The sequence below is a fragment of the Engystomops pustulosus genome, chromosome 4 (genome assembly GCF_040894005.1).
Source record: "Engystomops pustulosus chromosome 4, aEngPut4.maternal, whole genome shotgun sequence".
In the NCBI taxonomy this organism is placed as follows: Eukaryota; Metazoa; Chordata; class Amphibia; order Anura; family Leptodactylidae; genus Engystomops; species Engystomops pustulosus.
The window spans coordinates 72,110,430-72,131,137 of NC_092414.1; the positions used below are offsets into that span (position 1 = coordinate 72,110,430).

Genomic DNA, 20,708 nt, shown 5'->3' on the forward strand with positions numbered 1-20,708 from the left:
TGACATCTGGCAGTCTACAATCGCTCTGCGCTGCTGGTAAACTCTGGATAACATGGTCAGTGTTGAATTCCACCTCGTGGGCACGTCGCACAACAGTCGGTGAGCGGGCAGTTGGAGGCGGCGCTGCGCTGCCCTGAGAGTGGCAGCATCTGGGCTGGACTTCCTGAAATGCGCACAGATGCGGCGCACCTTCGTGAGCAAATCAGACAGATTGGGGTATGTCTTGAGGAAACGCTGCACTATCAGATTTAACACATGGGCCAGGCATGGCACATGTGTCAGTCTGCCGAGTTGCAGAGCCGCCACCAGGTTACGGCCGTTGTCACACACAACCATTCCCGGCTTGAGGTTCAGCGGTGCCAGCCACAGATCAGTCTGCGCCGTGATGCCCTGTAATAGCTCTTGGGCGGTGTGCCTTTTGTCGCCTAGGCTCAGCAGTTTGAGCACCGCCTGCTGTCGCTTAGCGACGGCACTGCTGCTGTGCCTAGAGCTACCGACTGATGGCGCCGTGCCCACGGATGGTAGTTCGGAGGAGGAGGTGGAGGAGGGGTGGGAGGAGGAGGAGGCATAGTAGGCCTGAAACACCTGGACCGAGGTAGGCCCCGCAATCCTCGGCGTCGGCAGTATATGAGCAGCCCCAGGGTCAGTCTCGGTCCCAGCCTCCACCAAGTTAACCCAATGTGCCGTCAGCGATATATAGTGGCCCTGCCCGGCAGCACTCGTCCACGTGTCCGTGGTCAGGTGGACCTTGTCAGAAACGGCGTTGGTCAGGGCACGGATGATGTTGTCTGACACGTGCTGGTGCAGGGCTGGGACGGCACATCGGGAAAAGTAGTGGCGGCTGGGGACCGAATACCGAGGGGCGGCCGCCGCCATGAGGTTGCGAAAGGCCTCGGTCTCTACTAGCCTATAGGGCAGCATCTCCAGGCTAAGCAATCTGGAGATGTGCACATTAAGGGCTTGGGCGTGCGGGTGGGTTGCACTATATTTGCGTTTCCGCTCCAGCGTCTGGGGTATGGAGAGCTGAACGCTGGTGGATGCTGTGGAGGATCGTGGAGGCGACGATGGGGTTTTTGGGCCAGGGTCCTGGGCAGGGGGCTGACTAGCAGCTGACACAGGGGAAGGAGCAGTGGTGTGCACGGCCGGAGGTGAACGGGCTTGTTGCCACTGAGTGGGGTGCTTAGCATTCATATGCCTGCGCATACTGGTGGTAGTTAAGCTAGTAGTGGTGGAACCCCTGCTGAGCCTGGTTTGGCAAATGTTGCACACCACAGTCCATCGGTCATCCGGTGTTTCCTTAAAGAACCTCCACACTTCTGAAGATCTAGCCCTCGCCGCAAGAGCCCTCACCACGGGAGCTTCACTAGTTGACAGTGGCGCTGATGCACCAGCTCTGGCCCTGCCTCTCCGTCTGGCCCCACCACTGCCTCTTCCAACCTGTTCAGGTCGAGGACTCTCCTCCGTCTCAGAAGCACTGTGTTCACCCGGCCTCTCAACCCAGCTTGGGTCTGTCACCTCATCATCCTCCGATCCCTCAGTCTGCTCCCCCCTCGGACTTCCTGCCCTGACAACAACTTCCCCACTGTCTGACAACCGTGTCTCCTCATCGTCGGACACCTCTTTACACACTTCCACTACGTCAAGAAGGTCATCATCACCCACAGACTGTGACTGGTGGAAAACCTGGGCATCGGAAAATTGCTCAGCAGCAACCGGACAAGTGGTTTGTGACTGTGGGAAGGGTCCAGAAAACAGTTCCTCAGAGTATGCCGGTTCAAATGGCAAATTTTCCTGGGAGGGGGCAGACTGGGGGGGAGGAGGCTGAGGTGCAGGAGCTGGAGGAGTGGGGATTTCGGTGACATGGGTGGACTGCGTGGAAGACTGACTGGTGGTGGACAAATTGCTCGAAGCATTGTCAGCAATCCACGACATCACCTGTTCGCACTGTTCTGGCCTCAACAGTGCTCTACCACGAGTCCCAGTAACTTCAGACATGAACCTAGGGAGTGTAGCTCTGCGGCGTTCCCCTGCTCCCTCATCAGCAGGTGGTGTCTCACCCCGCCCAGGACCACGGCCTCTGACCCCTGCAGTAGTTGGACGCCCACGTCCCCGCCCTCGTCCTCTACCCCTAGCCCTGGGGTTAAACATTTTTAAAATGAGAGTTATAACTTTTTTTTTTTTTTTACTTTTTTTTTTTTTTTTGTGTGTTTTTTTTGTGTTTTTTGTTTTTTTTTGTGTTTTTTGTTTTTTTTTGAGTTTTTAGAACCAAACAATCCTATCCTATTGCTATGGCTATTTTCTAGCCAAGTATCAAAGGAAGCACACTACTATGCCAGATGAGATGACACTGAGTTATTGCCTAATAGAAATCCAACCCCTACTGAATTTTGCCACTTCAGCCTTTGCTATGGATATGTGCGCCACTAAGCGCAGAACACAGCGGTCGCAAGTCTCACTACAAATTGCTCAGAATTGGCAAGTACATGCACTGCAGAAACTACAGCCACCAGCAGATCAACCAGAAATCAAATATATAGAACGCTACTGTAGGCTTCAAGAAGCTATTTGTATTCTCCTATGGCTATTTTCTAGCCAAGTATCAAAGGAAGCACACTACTATGCCAGATGAGATGACACTGAGTTATTGCCTAATAGAAATCCAACCCCTACTGAATTTTCCCACTTCAGCCTTTGCTATGGATATGTGCGCCACTAAGCGCAGAACACAGCGGTCGCAAGTCTCACTACAAATTGCTCAGAATTGGCAAGTACATGCACTGCAGAAACTACAGCCACCAGCAGATCAACCAGAAATCAAATATATAGAACGCTACTGTAGGCTTCAAGAAGCTATTTGTATTCTCCTATGGCTATTTTCTAGCCAAGTATCAAAGGAAGCACACTACTATGCCAGATGAGATGACACTGAGTTATTGCCTAATAGAAATCCAACCCCTACTGAATTTTCCCACTTCAGCCTTTGCTATGGATATGTGCGCCACTAAGCGCAGAACACAGCGGTCGCAAGTCTCACTACAAATTGCTCAGAATTGGCAAGTACATGCACTGCAGAAACTACAGCCACCAGCAGATCAACCAGAAATCAAATATATAGAACGCTACTGTAGGCTTCAAGAAGCTATTTGTATTCTCCTATGGCTATTTTCTAGCCAAGTATCAAAGGAAGCACACTACTATGCCAGATGAGATGACACTGAGTTATTGCCTAATAGAAATCCAACCCCTACTGAATTTTCCCACTTCAGCCTTTGCTATGGATATGTGCGCCACTAAGCGCAGAACACAGCGGTCGCAAGTCTCACTACAAATTGCTCAGAATTGGCAAGTACATGCACTGCAGAAACTACAGCCACCAGCAGATCAACCAGAAATCAAATATATAGAACGCTACTGTAGGCTTCAAGAAGCTATTTGTATTCTCCTATGGCTATTTTCTAGCCAAGTATCAAAGGAAGCACACTACTATGCCAGATGAGATGACACTGAGTTATTGCCTAATAGAAATCCAACCCCTACTGAATTTTCCCACTTCAGCCTTTGCTATGGATATGTGCGCCACTAAGCGCAGAACACAGCGGTCGCAAGTCTCACTACAAATTGCTCAGAATTGGCAAGTACATGCACTGCAGAAACTACAGCCACCAGCAGATCAACCAGAAATCAAATATATAGAACGCTACTGTAGGCTTCAAGAAGCTATTTGTATTCTCCTATGGCTATTTTCTAGCCAAGTATCAAAGGAAGCACACTACTATGCCAGATGAGATGACACTGAGTTATTGCCTAATAGAAATCCAACCCCTACTGAATTTTCCCACTTCAGCCTTTGCTATGGATATGTGCGCCACTAAGCGCAGAACACAGCGGTCGCAAGTCTCACTACAAATTGCTCAGAATTGGCAAGTACATGCACTGCAGAAACTACAGCCACCAGCAGATCAACCAGAAATCAAATATATAGAACGCTACTGTAGGCTTCAAGAAGCTATTTGTATTCTCCTATGGCTATTTTCTAGCCAAGTATCAAAGGAAGCACACTACTATGCCAGATGAGATGACACTGAGTTATTGCCTAATAGAAATCCAACCCCTACTGAATTTTCCCACTTCGGTCTTTGCTATGGATATGTGTGCCACTAAGAGCTAAACACAACGGTAGCAAGTCCCCCTGCTAATTCCTCACAAAATGGTAAAAGATGCAAATTAAAATAAAAAAAGTAGAACGTTATTGTAGCCCTAAGAAGGGCTGTTGGGTTCTTTGAGAATCACTCCTGCCTAACAGTAAGCTAATAGAACACCCTAACGCTTTCCCTGACCAGCAGCAGCTCTCTCCCTAGCGGCATCCAGAGACAGAATGATCCGAGCAGCGCGGCCAGCGGCTAGTCTATCCCAGGGTCACCTGATCTGGCCAGCCAACCACTGCTATCGACGTGTAAGGGTACCACGTCATGCTGGGTGGAGTGCAGAGTCTCCTGGCTTGTGATTGGCTCTGTTTCTGGCCGCCAAAAAGCAAAACGGCGGGAGCTGCCATTTTCTCGAGCGGGCAAAGTATTCGTCCGAGCAACGAGCAGTTTCGAGTACCCTAATGCTCGACCGAGCATCAAGCTCGGACGAGCATGTTCGCTCATCTCTAATAGTCATCAATTCATTCAGTTTATGACAGTTTTATTATTACTTCTAGCAATACTAAACTCTAATACACGCATTTAATTGCCATTTGGTGTAAAACTGGTGTCTTCTTATCTGCCAGAATCACCACATTAGAGACTAGGCTTCACATGCTATTATAATGGACAGAACAGGTCTCCTCTCCCCCTGCACTTTCTGCTGCTATTAAATTACACAGTCAGAATGAATATGGAGAGAGCAGGGGAAACATGTTCTGCTTATTATAACGCCTGTGAATCTGCAGCATTGAGAGCTCTGGTAATGCTTCCCCCCCTGCTGTCTGGATCATTAGCATAATTTAACCCCTTAAGGACCATGTAAAGAGTTGTGTATGGGCTTGTTTTCTGTGGTGGTATTTATTATTCTGTGCTGTGTACTTGGAAGCGGGAAAATAACTTCTGAATGCAGTGAAAATGATGAAAAGACACATTTCTTGTGGGCTTGGATTTTACGGCTTTCACTGTGCGCCACAAATGACAGGTCTACTTCATTCATTGGTTCAGTTTTTATAATTTATAGGTTTTATAATGTTTTCATACATTTACAAAAATTAAAACCTCCTGTACTTTTTATTTACTTTTTATTTTTTTTACTATTTTTTAGACTCCCTAGGGTACTTTAACCCTAGGTTGTCTGATTGATCCTACCATATGTGTCCCTGGTTATCATGATGGATTTGACTGTAGAATTTCTTTAAGTTTCATTACTTTATACTGTGTATTGGAAAAGTCATAAAAATCGTTTAAGGTTGTTGTCATAGGATACAAAGACATTCTGGTTTCAACTTTGCAGCAACAGTTTGGAGCAAACCTTACTGTTGAGAGGCCAGCACCTAACCTGAACTGTTACCTAATGAATACATTTAATACATTACATGCTCAACACAATAACAACCTTGATTTTGAAGAAAGAAGTGAAGCAAGTTTTTTCTATGCATGGTTAGGTTTGGACATAAAGTGTTTACAGCGGTGGACTGGCCATTGAACCCACCGGGGCAAATCCAAGTGGGCCGACTGGTTTGGGGCAAGTCTGGGGCCGATCTGGGACTTATGGGGCCGGTCTAAAAAGACCGTCCCCACGGAAGTTCTACCACCAGCTCAGGGGCACGGCAATGGGTAGCCCTAGTGCACCCACGTACGCCAATTTGCTCCAGGGCTGGTGGGAGGCGACTGTACTATTTGAGGACACCCCTCTCCCTGGGATTGAGAGGGTTGAAATATTTCTCTGTTTCATAAATGATATATTTGTACTATGGGAGAATTGAAAGACTTTCTCGAACTAACAGACAATAGAGTCTCTCATTTACGTAGTGAACAGGAACTTATCAAAAGAGCAAAATGGTCAAGAGACAATGACGATTATCGTGTTGGCAGAATCTACAATTGGCAAGGCACACACACGATTACTGCGGGGACCACGACGAAGGATTCACCTACCAAGAAAAAAAGACGGGGTCAACCCAAAAGAACACAGGAGAGTGACATTAATCCAATGTCCAGAGGAGATGCATCACAAGCGTCTTTTTTATTGGCCAGTCAGGACGGAGACGAACCCGGAGGGGCGGATGTCGCCACTACCGGAGAAGAAAGGCACAAAATGCCAAGGAACAGGACTCTACCACCGCGAGCTGTGAACAACAAGAAAAAGTCGACACAGTAGTGGTAAATATATCATCTAAAAAGTTATCCAATAATGAACTGTCCTTGTTACAAAAGGGTTTATCGTACTGTCCGTGCTCTAACACTGATTGGTTTCAGCTTGATGTGGATTTATTTAGACTGTACCGTAGTGTTGGTTTAAAATACTGGTTCCACAACCACCCTTTGATACCTAAGACATATGACAATCTTGACCCAAAACGCTTTAATCTACCCCACAGAAGTAATTTTTGTCCGAATGTAGAAAGCCCAGCCATTCTAGCATTCATAAATGCTGTGAAACATGATGTTGACATACTTAAACAAGAGAGAGGGAGTAATCTCACACAGGCCAATTTGAGCTCTGATGAGATTACAGCCCTTGACCGACTAGCCCGGGACAACAGTCTTACCATTAGGCCCGCGGATAAAGGCGGCGCAATTGTGGTTATGGATACATCGACGTACGTTACAGAAATTAGACGCCAATTGAATGACGACACAGTTTATAAACAGGTCAACATTGACCCTAAATTCGAACTTCAACGTCGAATTTCAGTTATTTTAGACTCTGCTAAAGACAAAGCAATCATTAGTGACAACATGCACAAATTCCTTACAGTCTCAAATCCCCATACCCCAATTTTGTATACACTGCCCAAAATACACAAGAATTTGGAAAACCCTCCGGGGAGACCGATTGTGTCAGGCAGGGACTCTATCACATCCAATATTGCCATTTTCTTGGACCAGGCTCTTAGAGAGCTCTCGACGAGGGGACAATCACACATTCGAGACACCACTGATTTTCTGTGCAAATTACGCCAACTTCATGTCACTGATACTTCTCAAATAACACTCGTCTCGTTTGACGTAGTCTCCTTATATACGTCAATCAACCACCAGATGGGTCTCAAGTGTGTTGAGAAACAACTTCAAAATTCTAGTTTCAACACACAGGAAACAGCTTTCATTCTTGAACTCTTAGGGCTGATTTTACATAACAATTACTTTCTGTTCGGTAATGACTTTTTTATGCAATTGAGGGGTGTGGCAATGGGGGCCAACATGGCCCCCACATACGCCAACATCGTTATGACCACACTTGAGGAGGACTTCGTCTATGTGTCCCACCACTTCCAGCACGTCATGAGGTGGTGGCGATACATAGACGACGTCTTTCTCTTGTGGACAGGCAGTCTTGAACAACTGATGATCTTTCATGAATATCTAAACACGATCGACCATGATATAAAATTTACCATGGTCCAGTCAAAACATGTCTTACAATTTCTGGATGTATCAGTGGAGAATACACCCCAGGGAATTTCCACTGACGTTTTTGTTAAAACTACCGACAGAAACACAATACTACATTTTAATAGTAGTCATCCACGACCCATGATAAACTCACTTCCACTCAGTCAATTGTACAGGGTCAAACGCATCTCAAGTGACCAAGACAAACTAGAAAAGAACACTAATCAAATGCTGCTAAAATTTAAACACAGAGGATATCCGCAACGAGTCCTTAGGAAGAATAAGCAGACGTTAGATGCCAAAGACAGAGAAGAACTTTTAATGTCTAATCCCCGACCTGACAAACAACACAGGATTCCCTTTATTTCCACCTTCTGTGACACTAGCAATAGAATATCCACGATAATTAAAAAACACTGGAGGATCCTCACGAGTGACCCCACAGGGGTACCTGAATTTGACAACCCCCCAATTTTATCCTATAGGAGAGCTAGGAACATCAGAGACCGGCTAGTCAAAACTGATATAGGTCCAACAAAAACCTCTATACAAAGAGGTATTACTGGACTTACACGCAAAGGGTGTTACCCATGCCGATCCTGCGTCAACTGCTCCTATGCCATTAAAGGTGATACATTCACCCATAATGGTACCCAATACAGAATTAATTTTTTTCTTGACTGCAACAGTACCTTTGTTATTTATTTGCTGACATGCCCGTGTGACTTAAAATACGTTGGAGAGACAACGTTAGACTTTAAAACGAGATTCACACAACATAGGTACACTGTGAGAAAGAAAAGGAATGACTTACCTGTCAGCAGACACTTTCACGAGGCTGGACATAAAGAAAGTGACCTTAAATTTAGGATTATTGACCATATTCCCCCGCTTAGACGAGGAGGCAATAGGGAAACACTATTGCGCAAGAAAGAACTTCGATGGATTCAGACGTTGGGTACTTTACAACCCAATGGCCTGAACATCGAGTACAATCTGGGAAGTATCTTGTAATTATATGTTTATTAACGGTGGTCCAATAGAAGGTGTCAGCTGTTCTTCTCTGCATAACTTTACTGCATTCCGACCTATAGTGTGATGCTGGTAAGGAGTTAACACTCCTGTGGCAAGCTATATAACAACATTTTTTTCGATATGTATTTGTTTGATTTATTTTTTTACTCTCTCTGTTCTCTTGCTTCTTAGAATGAAAATGAACAGACAGCCTTTATCGGCCAGGATCAAGATCCCCTCAAGTCTCGTGCACTATTTGATTTCATTTTTCTATACTGTGCCACATGCCAATTCTCTGACATTTTTTTACTTTTTGTCCACATGTGCTATACAGGACCTCGTATGATAACCCAGTCATCGGATCCGAGGTGGTTTGTACAGCGATGCCACATCTCCGTAGGGACCGGGAGGACACCGAGTAAGGAAGGCGACAGTCTCACCGATTGCGCCATCTCAAGGCCCGTGAGTCCGTGCAAGGGTACCAGGGCGGTGATCTAACTACCCAGGTCCACCCACATGCACCGGGATCCAGGAGAGGCAGTATGCTGTTTACCTCGGTTTCCATGGGAACCACGGTTCTCTTTGCTTCACTAATTTGACACATGGGCACCGGACTTGGTCCTAAGCACTATTTACCCTCTTCCAAGATGGCCGCCGATGCACAGAGGTCTAGCGCACATGCGCCAATTCTTGTATCATTCGGGCATGTTTACAGCACACATTGTTCTTCCGCCCACTCTGGGGAATTAAGTCCAGAACACTCCCTCTCTCTGGTAGTGGGAGACAAACTCCGCGCCCTCACTCAGCTGGAGATACAATCAATGAGGAGTTTATGAATGAACGTGCCGAGATGGGGAGGATCCGGTAGCCGATTGGTTGTCATTCACTTAGGTGTAAGATTTCACAATGAATTATCTCACTCTTCACTATGTATTTTCACTGTTTAACTGTGATATTGATCTTATGTTAACACTAGTATATATCATATGATGTAACACTTGTATTATTATGTATGCACACACGGTCCATGTGGACCAATGAAATGCATAGCAGGCCTTTATATGTTTGATTGCTGGCCTCCTTTCACCATGCTTGAAAAAGGCTCGTAAGGAGCTGAAACGTCGCTCATGGAATAAAGACACCCCACTTTTTTGAAATTACCTTTTGGAGTGCTGCCTCTTCCTAAACCTTATATTGCAGTCCCCCTGCCTGGGGACTTACGGACTTGCACCCACCGGAGTTGCTGTGCTGCTCTAAACTTTCCTTTTTCTACTATGGAGAGGAGATAGAAAGTCCTTCTCTACTTTTGTGGACAGTTTAAATGTGAATTTGATTGGCCTAAGATTCACACATGAGGTTGACAAAAAAAGATTACCGTTTTTGGACATACTTATAACAAAAAACACAGATGGGTCCCTTGGAACCACTATTTACCGTAAACCAACAGCAACGCATTATTGAGATGGGAAATTCATCACCACCTACCACTCAAAAGAGGGATCCCAAAAAAAATGCACAGATTATGTATTTAGATGAAATTATGCATTGTTGTTTGTGGTAGCCAAATGTATATAAATGTCTGTATTTTTCATTGATAAAATAAAGATCATTTTAAGTAAAAAAATAAAAAATAAATATAAAATAAAAAGAAACACTGGCACATTTAGTAGATGGAGGAGGACATTAAGACAATGGTTGGTCCTAGGCCACTCATCTCGTACAGACGTGGACGCTCTCTGAGAGATAGGTTGCTACATAGTCACTTTGTGCCCCCAGGTAATATATACATGGCTAGATCGTAAGCCTAAAGTATGATTTAGATGTGGAGGGGGTTGCGTGGCTTGACCATATATTGATGCTTCTAAGACATTTAAGAGCAATGTCACTAGGGAGGTCTTTACAATCAGGGACTTCATAAACTGTCTCTCAGTAGGAGTGATCTACAAGGCCACATGCATCGGTGGTCTTAAGTATGTTCATATGACGACAAGAGAACTACGTCGGAGGGTAAGAGACCATATTGGGGACATCCGCAATAATAGAGACAAGCCGGTAGTTAGACACGTACATACTCTCCATGCAGGCAATATGGAGGTCATTAGATTCATGGGGATCGCGACACAGAAAGGGGAGGGGACTGGAATCGCCAGATTCTGCAAACTGAGGCCTGCTGGATCTGTAAGTTAGGAACAAGGGCACCGAAGGGCCTAAATAAGCAACTACAGTTTACATGTTTCTTATAAAACCATGTGACCTCTCCCACCTTGAGTATAGGCAACACCTGAGGTACCCTTGAAAACTTGACCCGGTTTATGTTTACCCATGTTATCCTATTTATGGGGTTATGTTTTAAGTATGAATTGATGGCAAGTACAATAGGCTAATATTATTCATTCATGTGATGATATCTACAAGAAATTATTATATGAATACAGTGTCCGTCTGACTATATGTAGACCCCCTCTTATCTTTTGAGAATGCCAGTATCATTCTATATGCATATTTACCTGTGTTTTTGGTTTCATTTTGAACTCTGGGGCAGGATATGCCCTATATGGCATTCTATATAACATGTGTTCTTGTAAATAGAACGATGATGAGTACAGTGGTAAGCTTGGTTGGCGCCACTGTTTTGTGATAAAACTAGTACAGTGTACAAAATTTAGTTTATAGGCATATTCACTTGCTATTGCTGCATGTTTTGGAAACCAACCTATACAAACACTTTAGAATTACATGTGATCTGCGCATGTCAGGGTTGCAGTAGAATCGCCATGGCAACCATGATGCTAACCACCCTCCCTAAAAAACTGCATCTTGGTCATGTGACTGCACACGTGGGGAGCGGCCTTGACGCAGGCAGTGTCCTGTCATAGGGTGAGTTAAGGGATGAGGGGGCATAGGAACTGCTTTATAATGTACCACTTTAGTGTTGAATAGAGTTAGACACCATACTATCAGTCAGGAAGTCTAGGTGACCAACACTAGGTACACCTCAGGGGTGAGGGGTCACTACCACCCACCCTATACATGTTTTCATACCCCATGATGAGTCAGACGGTTTGAATGACTTCATCCTACTTTTTTCTCTTTCACTTTCATCCTTTTGTTTGGCAACCTCTGAAGAAACCGACTAGAGGAGGAAACGCGTCAGGGCAGGGGGGATGCGGGGTATATCTAGGTACTAGTACTTGTATTGCCCTTGTAAGGGAGGGAGTCTATTGGGGATGTCAGGGACAGTTAACATCGTGCTGCTATTTACTGTGTTGCTGCAACTGATGCTGATATCCTGTGATTATTACCCACCCTTTGCACCGTTGAGATCATCAGGAGTGGTAAGACAAAACTGTCTAATTCATCATATCCTATTTTCACACCTGGACTGTTCAGCCTGTTTTATTGTTTACATTTTGTTTACATCGTGTTTACATTTGTGGTGTAAACAAATGTGTTGTTTACATGTGAAGTATATATGCCCAGTACTTTGGTACTCAATTTTAATGCATATCTAATAAATGTTGTGGATTTTAGATATTATTTGATTTATGAGCTCTCATTGATTGTTATGCTGGTCTAGTCTTTGAAATATATGAGAGAGGGGGTCCAACTTAGACCATGGCATCTAGCTGTAATGCATGAGGACTGTTTATTTTGCTTTCCACATTAAAAAGAAAAGAAGCGTTATTCCTGTATAAGGGAGGTAGCATGAGTTTCTTTCTCTGCGCTGTACATGTTAATTTAGACCATCTATCAACAGTTTGTGCGGAGTTTAGGAACTCCACCCACATTGCATGGCCACACCTACTTGTTTTGACCCCGCCCATAGAATGGGGTCACTTTTACAGTTTTTTCCAGGGCCGCTTTAAATTCCCTGTCCGCCCCTGAGTGTATACCCTTTACTACTGTAGGTTCATACTTATTAGAATATGTAGTTTCATACTTAACAGAATATGTATGCTATTAAAAAATGCTTCCTTATCATATGGTGTATACCTTTAGCACTATAATATGTATCATAACAGTGATTATTACACAATGATATAATATTTAGTTATTTAATATTTACACTTTAATTATGCTCAACTATATACTAATATCTTAGTTGAGAAAAGCGCATGGTTACCATACAATTACATTTTAGCAAAAATGTTTTTGTTAAAATTCAAATTTACCAGAAAGGAAAACAGTATGTCAGCAACCTGATCAGCTATCTCCTCACAATTGTCAATTGTAGGCACCTGAAATAAAATAAAAAAAATACAAAATTACATAGCTGATAAAACTTTAATGGTATCTTACACTGTGTGTAGTTGTAGTTGTCTATTAAATATAAAGGATGGTTGCATCTATTATGGAGTTTACAATGATGTCATCATGCTCAGCCTTCACTTGTACTGCAGTCTAAGGCCTGAATCTGAGGCTCCATCTCCAATACCTTAAAGAATGACTGCATCTATTATGGAGTTTACAATGATTTATCATCCTCGGCCTTCACTTGTACTGCAGTCTAAGTCTGAATCTGAGGCTCCATCTCCAATACGTTAAAGGATGACTGCATCTATTATGGAGTTTACAATGATATTATCATCCTCGGCCTTCACTTGTACTGCAGTCTAAGTCTGAATCTGAGGCTCCATCTCCAATACGTTAAAGGATGACTGCATCTATTATGGAGTTTACAATGATATTATCATCCTCGGCCTTCACTTGTACTGCAGTCTAAAGCCCCTTCTACACTGGCGTTTTTCACGCGCGAGTTCTGCGCGTGCATTTGACGCGCAGAACTTGCATTGCACTCTGTCCCATTGTATTCAATGGCTCTTTCTTCATTAGCGTTGTTTTTCACGCGCGTGCTTGCGTTCGTTTGCACGCGCGTCAAAATCGCAGCATGCTCTATTTTTGCGTTTCACGCGCGTTTTTCACGCCCCATTCAAGTCTATGGGGACGTATCAAAAACGCATTGCACTCGCGAACATTGCAAGTGCAATGCGAGTGCAATGCGTTTTAAACGTAAGGGTTGCTAGGTGACCAGAATAACAGTATTTCCCCTGCTCGCGAACGATCATTTAATTAAAAAAACACAATGAAGAACAGTGAAGAATAGAATAAAAACAGTGAACACAGTGAACACAGGATCATTTAAGAGAAAAACACAGTGCAGAACACAGTGCAGAATAGATTACAGATGTTCGGCACATCTGCTTACTTGTCGGGATATACGCGCGGAACGGTGCGCCCAAAATAGCATGTGAAAACAATATATATGTGTGAAGAACACATTGCAGATGTATTTTTTCTCTTAAATGATCCTGTGTTCACTGTGTTCACTGTTTTTATTCTATTCTTCACTGTTCTTCACATCTGCTAACTTGTCGGGAGATAATATACACGGGGAACAGTGAAGAATAGATCGCAGATGTTTGCAACTTATCAGAAGACATTATTTTTCAATTAAATAACCCATTTTAATCCCAAACCATGGTCCCTTTGAAAAATGTTCGATTCTCCCATTGACTCGCGCGTGAAAAATGCTCCGAAAACGCAAAAAAAACGCTAACAACACGCGCGTGAAAAACGCAAAAACGCTAATTACTCCAAGGAAAAATGGAACAAAAACGCAGCCAAAAACGTCAGTTTTTCACGCATTGCACCCTGACGTGAAACGCAACGCTAGTGTGGAAGAGGCCTAAGTCTGAATCTGAGGCTCCATCTCCAATACCTTTCCATTCTCCAAAATTCTTTTTAAAGATCTTACCACTCTTATTCCAAGCAAACTGTCCAGAGTGCAGCCCACATCTCCCTGCAAGCAAAAAAATAAAATAAAATGGGTTTTAATAAATAACATAAACTGTAAGATATGTTATCAGAATACATTATTTGTATATTTTTATTTTTCTATTTAAATGTATAAGATATATATATATCTTGTAATGTCTGTTGTAGAAATGTATATAAAGCAAATTAAATGTTTAAGATCATAGAGACAACCTCCTCCGTATTAAAGTCAGCGGTTAACATCAACAGTTGCAGGCAGGTGTATTTATTTGGTAAAGCCTTAGCACATCGGAAAATTCCTGTTGCACTAGCCAAATGAAACAGTAGTGATTTCCTTTTGTTTGATAATGGGAGTCTTGAGTAGGAGACAGGATGGGTCACTATGACATTCATATGCTCTACAGTTATAAAATATTTACATCGAAATACCATTGGATACTAATAGTGCTGGTGATCCCAGCATGTCAAGCTTGAAGAAGACCACCACCGGGATTGAGATGTTCAGTGTAATTTTACTTAGTGGTAGATTTCCTTTAATAATGCTTCTGTTAGAGCAACAAGATTTTTTAATTCAGTTTTTATTTAATACTGCTGGGGTTTATGGGAAAGTATGTGGTTATCTGTTGGCATAAAATATATTTGTAGTTACATTTATTTTATTTTATCTGTGGTTAAAAATGTGATGTACTGGTTATATTTCCTTTTACATTTATATATTATACTCACAGCCATAAAGAACTTTAGGTTTGGGAGATTGATTTTTTTAAATTTTGGAATATAATAAAATTCAATTACCAATAATTTGTTGACTCCGTCTAGAAATTCCATGAATAACTGCTGGTTTTGGGATGTCTACAACAAACACAATATATTATTATTATTGTAAAGTTTTTAGTTTGTAAATAACATATTTCTAACATAAGACAATTCTCTTTCACATAATTTGTGTCCTATTAAATTTATTTTAAATTATAATTTTGATCTTGAAGGTAACTACATGCTATGTCTCAAACATTACCCTTTACCCTTCTTCTTTACCCTAGCATTGTAAAAATGTTTGCTGCATTTTATCCATTTTTTACATGGTCCACCGGTATTGAGTGCTTTAAAGCATAACCATCATTTGAAATAGTTTTCTAATACAATTAATTAATAGGACAATTAATTAACAAATTTTGCTTTGTTTATAAAAAAAATCAAGCCTCCCATAGAGATGCATGTACTATGGAGGCTGCATGAGCTCACTCTAAACTTTCTGGGTTTGGTTAAACAGCTCTAGCAGTGAGGATTAACCCTTTTACTTTCAGCTTGATGTTTGAAAATTATGCTCAAACCATACTGCAGCCAGGGAGAGAAACATTGCCCTTGCAATGTAGAATTAACATTGTAACTAGGGGCACTTTGCAGCCTGTTACTTTACACACTAAGGAGAATTTGTTAATGAAGTATATTAGAAAAATGTTCACAACTGCCCCCTCTCCACAATGTCAAGAATCAGTAAATTGTTCATTCTGCTTATTTCTGCTTCAACTTGGAATATATTACTAAATGCACTAAAGTCATAGTAAAATGGAGAAATAAAAGGGATTACAAACTACATTTCACTATAAAGAATTAACTATACCTTGGCAAGTTGATATTTGCAAAGAAGATTTCCCAGGTCCTGAATAAATTGAGGAGCATCATTCTGCAAAAATATAAATGTAATATTGTAAAATGTGGCTTTTTCTAAATGTTATTAGGCATGCTAAAGAATACAAATTCATTGTTTAAATGATATTAAAACTTCTTAAAGTAAGTTTAGGCAATGGAAAATGGATTGAAATATGCAGCAATCATCCACTTTAAAATCAAATGAAGAAACCACCTTAGTATGGTGGCATGCTGGTAAGGGCTCTTTCACAATGGCCTTTTTTCCCATCAGTCATTTTTCACTGATGCAATTTTGGCTTATGGACACATGTAGATTCGTTTTCAATTTTTTTCTTCCTGTCTGCACATCTTTTTTTAAAGGATTAGAAGACAGTGAGAAAAAAATTATAGCATGCACTAATTTTTACTCACATGGGAAGCACGGACCTCTATATAAGTCAACCGATCTGCCAAAAAACGAATGGCATATTGATGACATATGAATAAGCCCTAAGGCTAACAAAATTGGGCTCACCTGAGTGAAGCATTTTTATCCTATTTGAATGTAGACCCACCACTGAAGCTACACCAAGAAAGCTAATATCACCTTTTGTTGGCACCTTAGTGCTCATGTTAGTGCACCCTAGTCTTCTTCCAAATGAAATGAATAGAAAGTCAGACTCCAGAAGAATCTTTTTTGCCTGAAAATCTGCATATTTTCAGCACATACAACAAGCCTAAAATATGCATAAAAAGACTTTGGCTGATGTCCAACTTTTCTATGGTAATGATTCACTGAACAATGCCTTGCACTTGCATGGATATCAAAGTATAATAGGGGACATTTATCTAAAGTCTGGAAACATGTCTAGTTTTTGGGATATTTTTTAGAGTTTTGGGCTCACCTGATTTATCTCAGTGGTTGATGAGGCATGTTACTTCTTTTGAGAATTTTGTCTGAAAAGCCGCACAAAATTCTCAAATGTTTAAGCAACCCCTTGCTTACAATCACTCTGGACTGGAGGTTATTTGCACAAAAATGTAAACTTTTTCAGCTAAAATCTGTGACTTTTTCAGATGTTCACATCTAAAAACTTATGACAAATCGGGTTCTCCACTGAAATAAAACAACATGACAAACTTTGTGTAACAGTCACAAGAGGCACTAAAAAGCACACAAATGCTTAAAAGTTACAAAAAAGAAAGAAACAAATGAGTAAAAAAATTAATGAATGCCCACTATTGTGTTTTTGATGCATCTCTATGCATCTCTGGTGAAAAAAATACGTATGTGTGAACAAAAATGCATGTCTGACAAAAAAACTGAATAAAGTGTGACAGCATTTGATGTTAACCCTACACATCAGAAACATATGCACAAAAATGTGCACAAATGTGCAAAAAACGCTTGTGTGTAAGGGGCTTTACAGGTGCAATTATTTTGAATATGTGGAAGCAATTCTTCAAGTTTTAATCCATAAATACTGGATTAAAAAGGATACATACTTTTAGAAGCTGTTGGAGACAGGCGTTCTGAATCGTACCAGTCGATAAGTCTATAGAACAGAAAATTGCATACTTAAACTTTTACTTTTGAATGAGATTGATTCAGCATCATGTACATGGTATTTTACAAATCTCATTTACTTTGAATGTATAGATCAGTTGCAGAAATGTTGGCAGCCAATCTGCATGTCTGAACTAACTGCTAATGTAACTATAAGATGCAGGATGAAACACATAGAAACAAGTAATTTGTAAATATATTGCAGTAAATATAACAAACATATTACCAAAACTGGAGACCAAAGTTGCCAAAAGAAATATCCCAGCAATTTTCATTGTTGTATGAAGTTTGCGTGCAGTCATACAATAAGAAAAGTAGTTGCAGATGCATTTATGTCTCTTTTTATACAACAATTAAGAGATTTGATTGGACACTATTTCTACTTTGCAAACTAAGAAAGGATTTAGTGGTTTAGACAGTTTATCCAGCTTTATTTATACAGCACGTGTCAATATTTTCAAGATTCTTTTGTTATGTGGAAAATGTATAAATGAGCCTGATACAATATTTACATATGAGTATTTGATGTTCTTTATTCTTTCACCTTTTTCACATTGACATATAACTGCAATAAGAAGCATGATTTACTAGGCCAGAGATACATGCTAAGGTCAGGCTTATTTGGGTAATATATAGAAACAGTATAAATTCGATTCAAACTATAAATTAAAAATAGAAAATGTGTAACATGTTTTGTACAGCACTGTCTTTAGATCATATTTATTATTTTTCTAATTGTATTACCATATATACTTTAGTATAAGCCAAGTTTTTAAGCACAAAAATTGTGCTGAAAAAACTAACTCGGCTTATACTGAGTCAATAAAAAATTAATACTGTACTCACCTTTCCAATGCCACCTCAGGCCTCTTCGGCTCCTCTTCAGGTCGTTCGGCACCTCTTGGGGTCCTTCGCAATGCCGGTAACTCACAAACAATGATGTTGGCAAGTGGCTGATGTCATTCTGTGTGCCGGCCGCGCTCAAAAACCCGAAGAGAGCCAAAGGACTGGAAGAGCCGACTATATACTGGGGGAGATGGGCTGGCTATATGTTGGGTGGGGCTGCCAGGCTATATACTATAGGGACTGGCATGCTATATACTATCGGGACTGGCATGCTATATACTGGGGGACTGGCATGCTATATACTGGGGGGCAGGCTGGCTATGTAATGCAGGGACTGGCAGGCTATATACTACAGGGGCTGGCATGCTATATTCTACAGGGGCTGGCAGGATTTATACTGCAGGGCAGGGGCTAGCTATATATTGGTTGGAGGCTGTGACCATTGCATTTCACACCCTCTGCTTATACTTGCGTCAATAGCTTTTTAAAGTTTTTTTGTGTTAAAATTAGGTACCTCGGCTTATACTTGGGTTGGCTTATACTGGAGTATATACGGTATGTTAAATATGGAGAGTAACTATTACCTGGTGGATAAATAGTACTCGATACCATACATATATATATATATATATATATATATATATATATATAAATAAGGTACTTGACTATGGACAAGGCTAGGTGTATGTGGGTCTAGTGGTGAAAGAATAACAGAAACCATTTATCATTTGTTGTTCATCTTCTACTATGTAGTATACTCAGCATATTTAGCACTTTGTTTATTTAGCGTTTATGTTCACACTCTTTAATACATACATAAAGCACCATCTGTGAACTTAACCCAAAAATGAGGATGGGAGTAGTGTGTCATATTTTGTAATTTAACCACTGTTCTGCTAAAAATGCGAGCACTGTCCTTAATCCCAGAATTCTGCTATTCAGCCTGGTTTTTAAAAAAAAATAGACTTTGAAATGTATGCAAACAAGCCTAAGGAGCTCCAGGCTCCATAGGTGTTAATAGAACCTGGAGCACCTACGGCTCATTTGCATAATTTTTAAAGCCTTTTTTTCTTAAAAACCAGGGCATAGTAAGATAAAACAAGAACATATCATGTCAGAAGGGGCATACACCAGTATGTCCTTCTACTATTTATCTTTATTTGACATGTTTGACATTTAGGTGTCATTTAATTGACTGTTTACAGCAGATTTACTTATATTTTGGTGAGTACTGAACAGTATAAAGGGCTGTAAATAAAGATAGCAACATACTAGTAGCATAATGTGGAACATTTTAAATGTTTTATTTAATTTGTTTGTTTGTTGTCTTATATTCTTTTTAGCTCATTTATTTAGATCTATTCCCTTTAGTTATAAACTTGTGTAAGTTATGATGGTTACTTTATTAAAAGCCTCTACATAGATGTACATACATACTGTATAAAAAGAAAACAGATTTGTTTTTTTATGATGAGAAGTAGATTTATTAAAATCAAAATCATTCACTTATAACAAATATGAACAATAGAACTTGCAAGAAGTTGATTATTCCAATTTGATTGATGGCTTCATGCGTGAAAATGCTAATAAAATAATAATAGAAATGCCAGTTAATAAATTCTTAAATTTCTTCTTAAATTACTACATAATTCACTAACAATCTGCGATATAACTTTTTATTATAGGACCAAATGCACAAGACAACCTAGAAGTTGTAATATGAAATTTGAGATCAATAAAAGGTTTCGTTGATTTAATGTGACACAATGAATGACAGGAGGTTCTACCAGATGTATTATCTGTTGCTTTATTTGCATTAAAGAGATGCTAAAAATCTGATATGGAGTATTTTTGGCTAAATATTTTAACTATAAGGTAGTGTGTATTATAATAGTTTTTAATTTATTACTCCATAATGAAACATAACATTAGATGTTTTTCAATATATATTATAACTTACATTAGCATAATTTCCTCAGCCTAGGATTGGTAATCCTTTCAAAATATCCGATACCCCACTAAGGCCACTCTGAAGGAAACATCATTGTAAAAAGAAGAACATGCTTGGTAAAAGTAATCTGGAGACAAATTGAATTATTGATCAACTGATATGTGTTGATGAGAAAGAATAACAAAATATGAATGGAATAATATCTTTAAAAACCACTAAATATACATTATGATTCTGTGCTGGAAAGTGAAATAATAAATGTTTTGCTTGCATAAATATAACTATGTTATTAAAAGGTGTTAAACATAGCTAAATACATGTCTTACCAGTGACTCGC

The 20,708-nt window shown here is 40.7% G+C and overlaps 1 protein-coding gene across 2 annotated transcripts in view; it reads right to left on the minus strand.

Annotated features, from left to right (window-relative positions):
* Positions 1-17,950, minus strand: part of LOC140126602 (uncharacterized) — a 28,637-nt gene extending 10,687 nt beyond the window's left edge. Inside the window, exons 1-6 of one of the 2 annotated variants that reach the window (XM_072146231.1) lie at positions 17,801-17,950; positions 17,514-17,563; positions 16,000-16,062; positions 15,171-15,227; positions 14,356-14,400; positions 12,773-12,838 (exon numbers count right to left, since the gene is read on the minus strand). In XM_072146231.1, the coding sequence (XP_072002332.1) occupies positions 12,773-12,838; positions 14,356-14,400; positions 15,171-15,227; positions 16,000-16,062; positions 17,514-17,563; positions 17,801-17,876 (357 nt within the window). In that variant the 5' untranslated portion in view covers positions 17,877-17,950. The remainder of the gene's footprint in view (positions 1-12,772; positions 12,839-14,355; positions 14,401-15,170; positions 15,228-15,999; positions 16,063-17,513; positions 17,564-17,800) is intronic. The other variant, XM_072146230.1, reaches the window with a different exon arrangement.
* Positions 17,951-20,708: the final 2,758 nt, after the last annotated feature.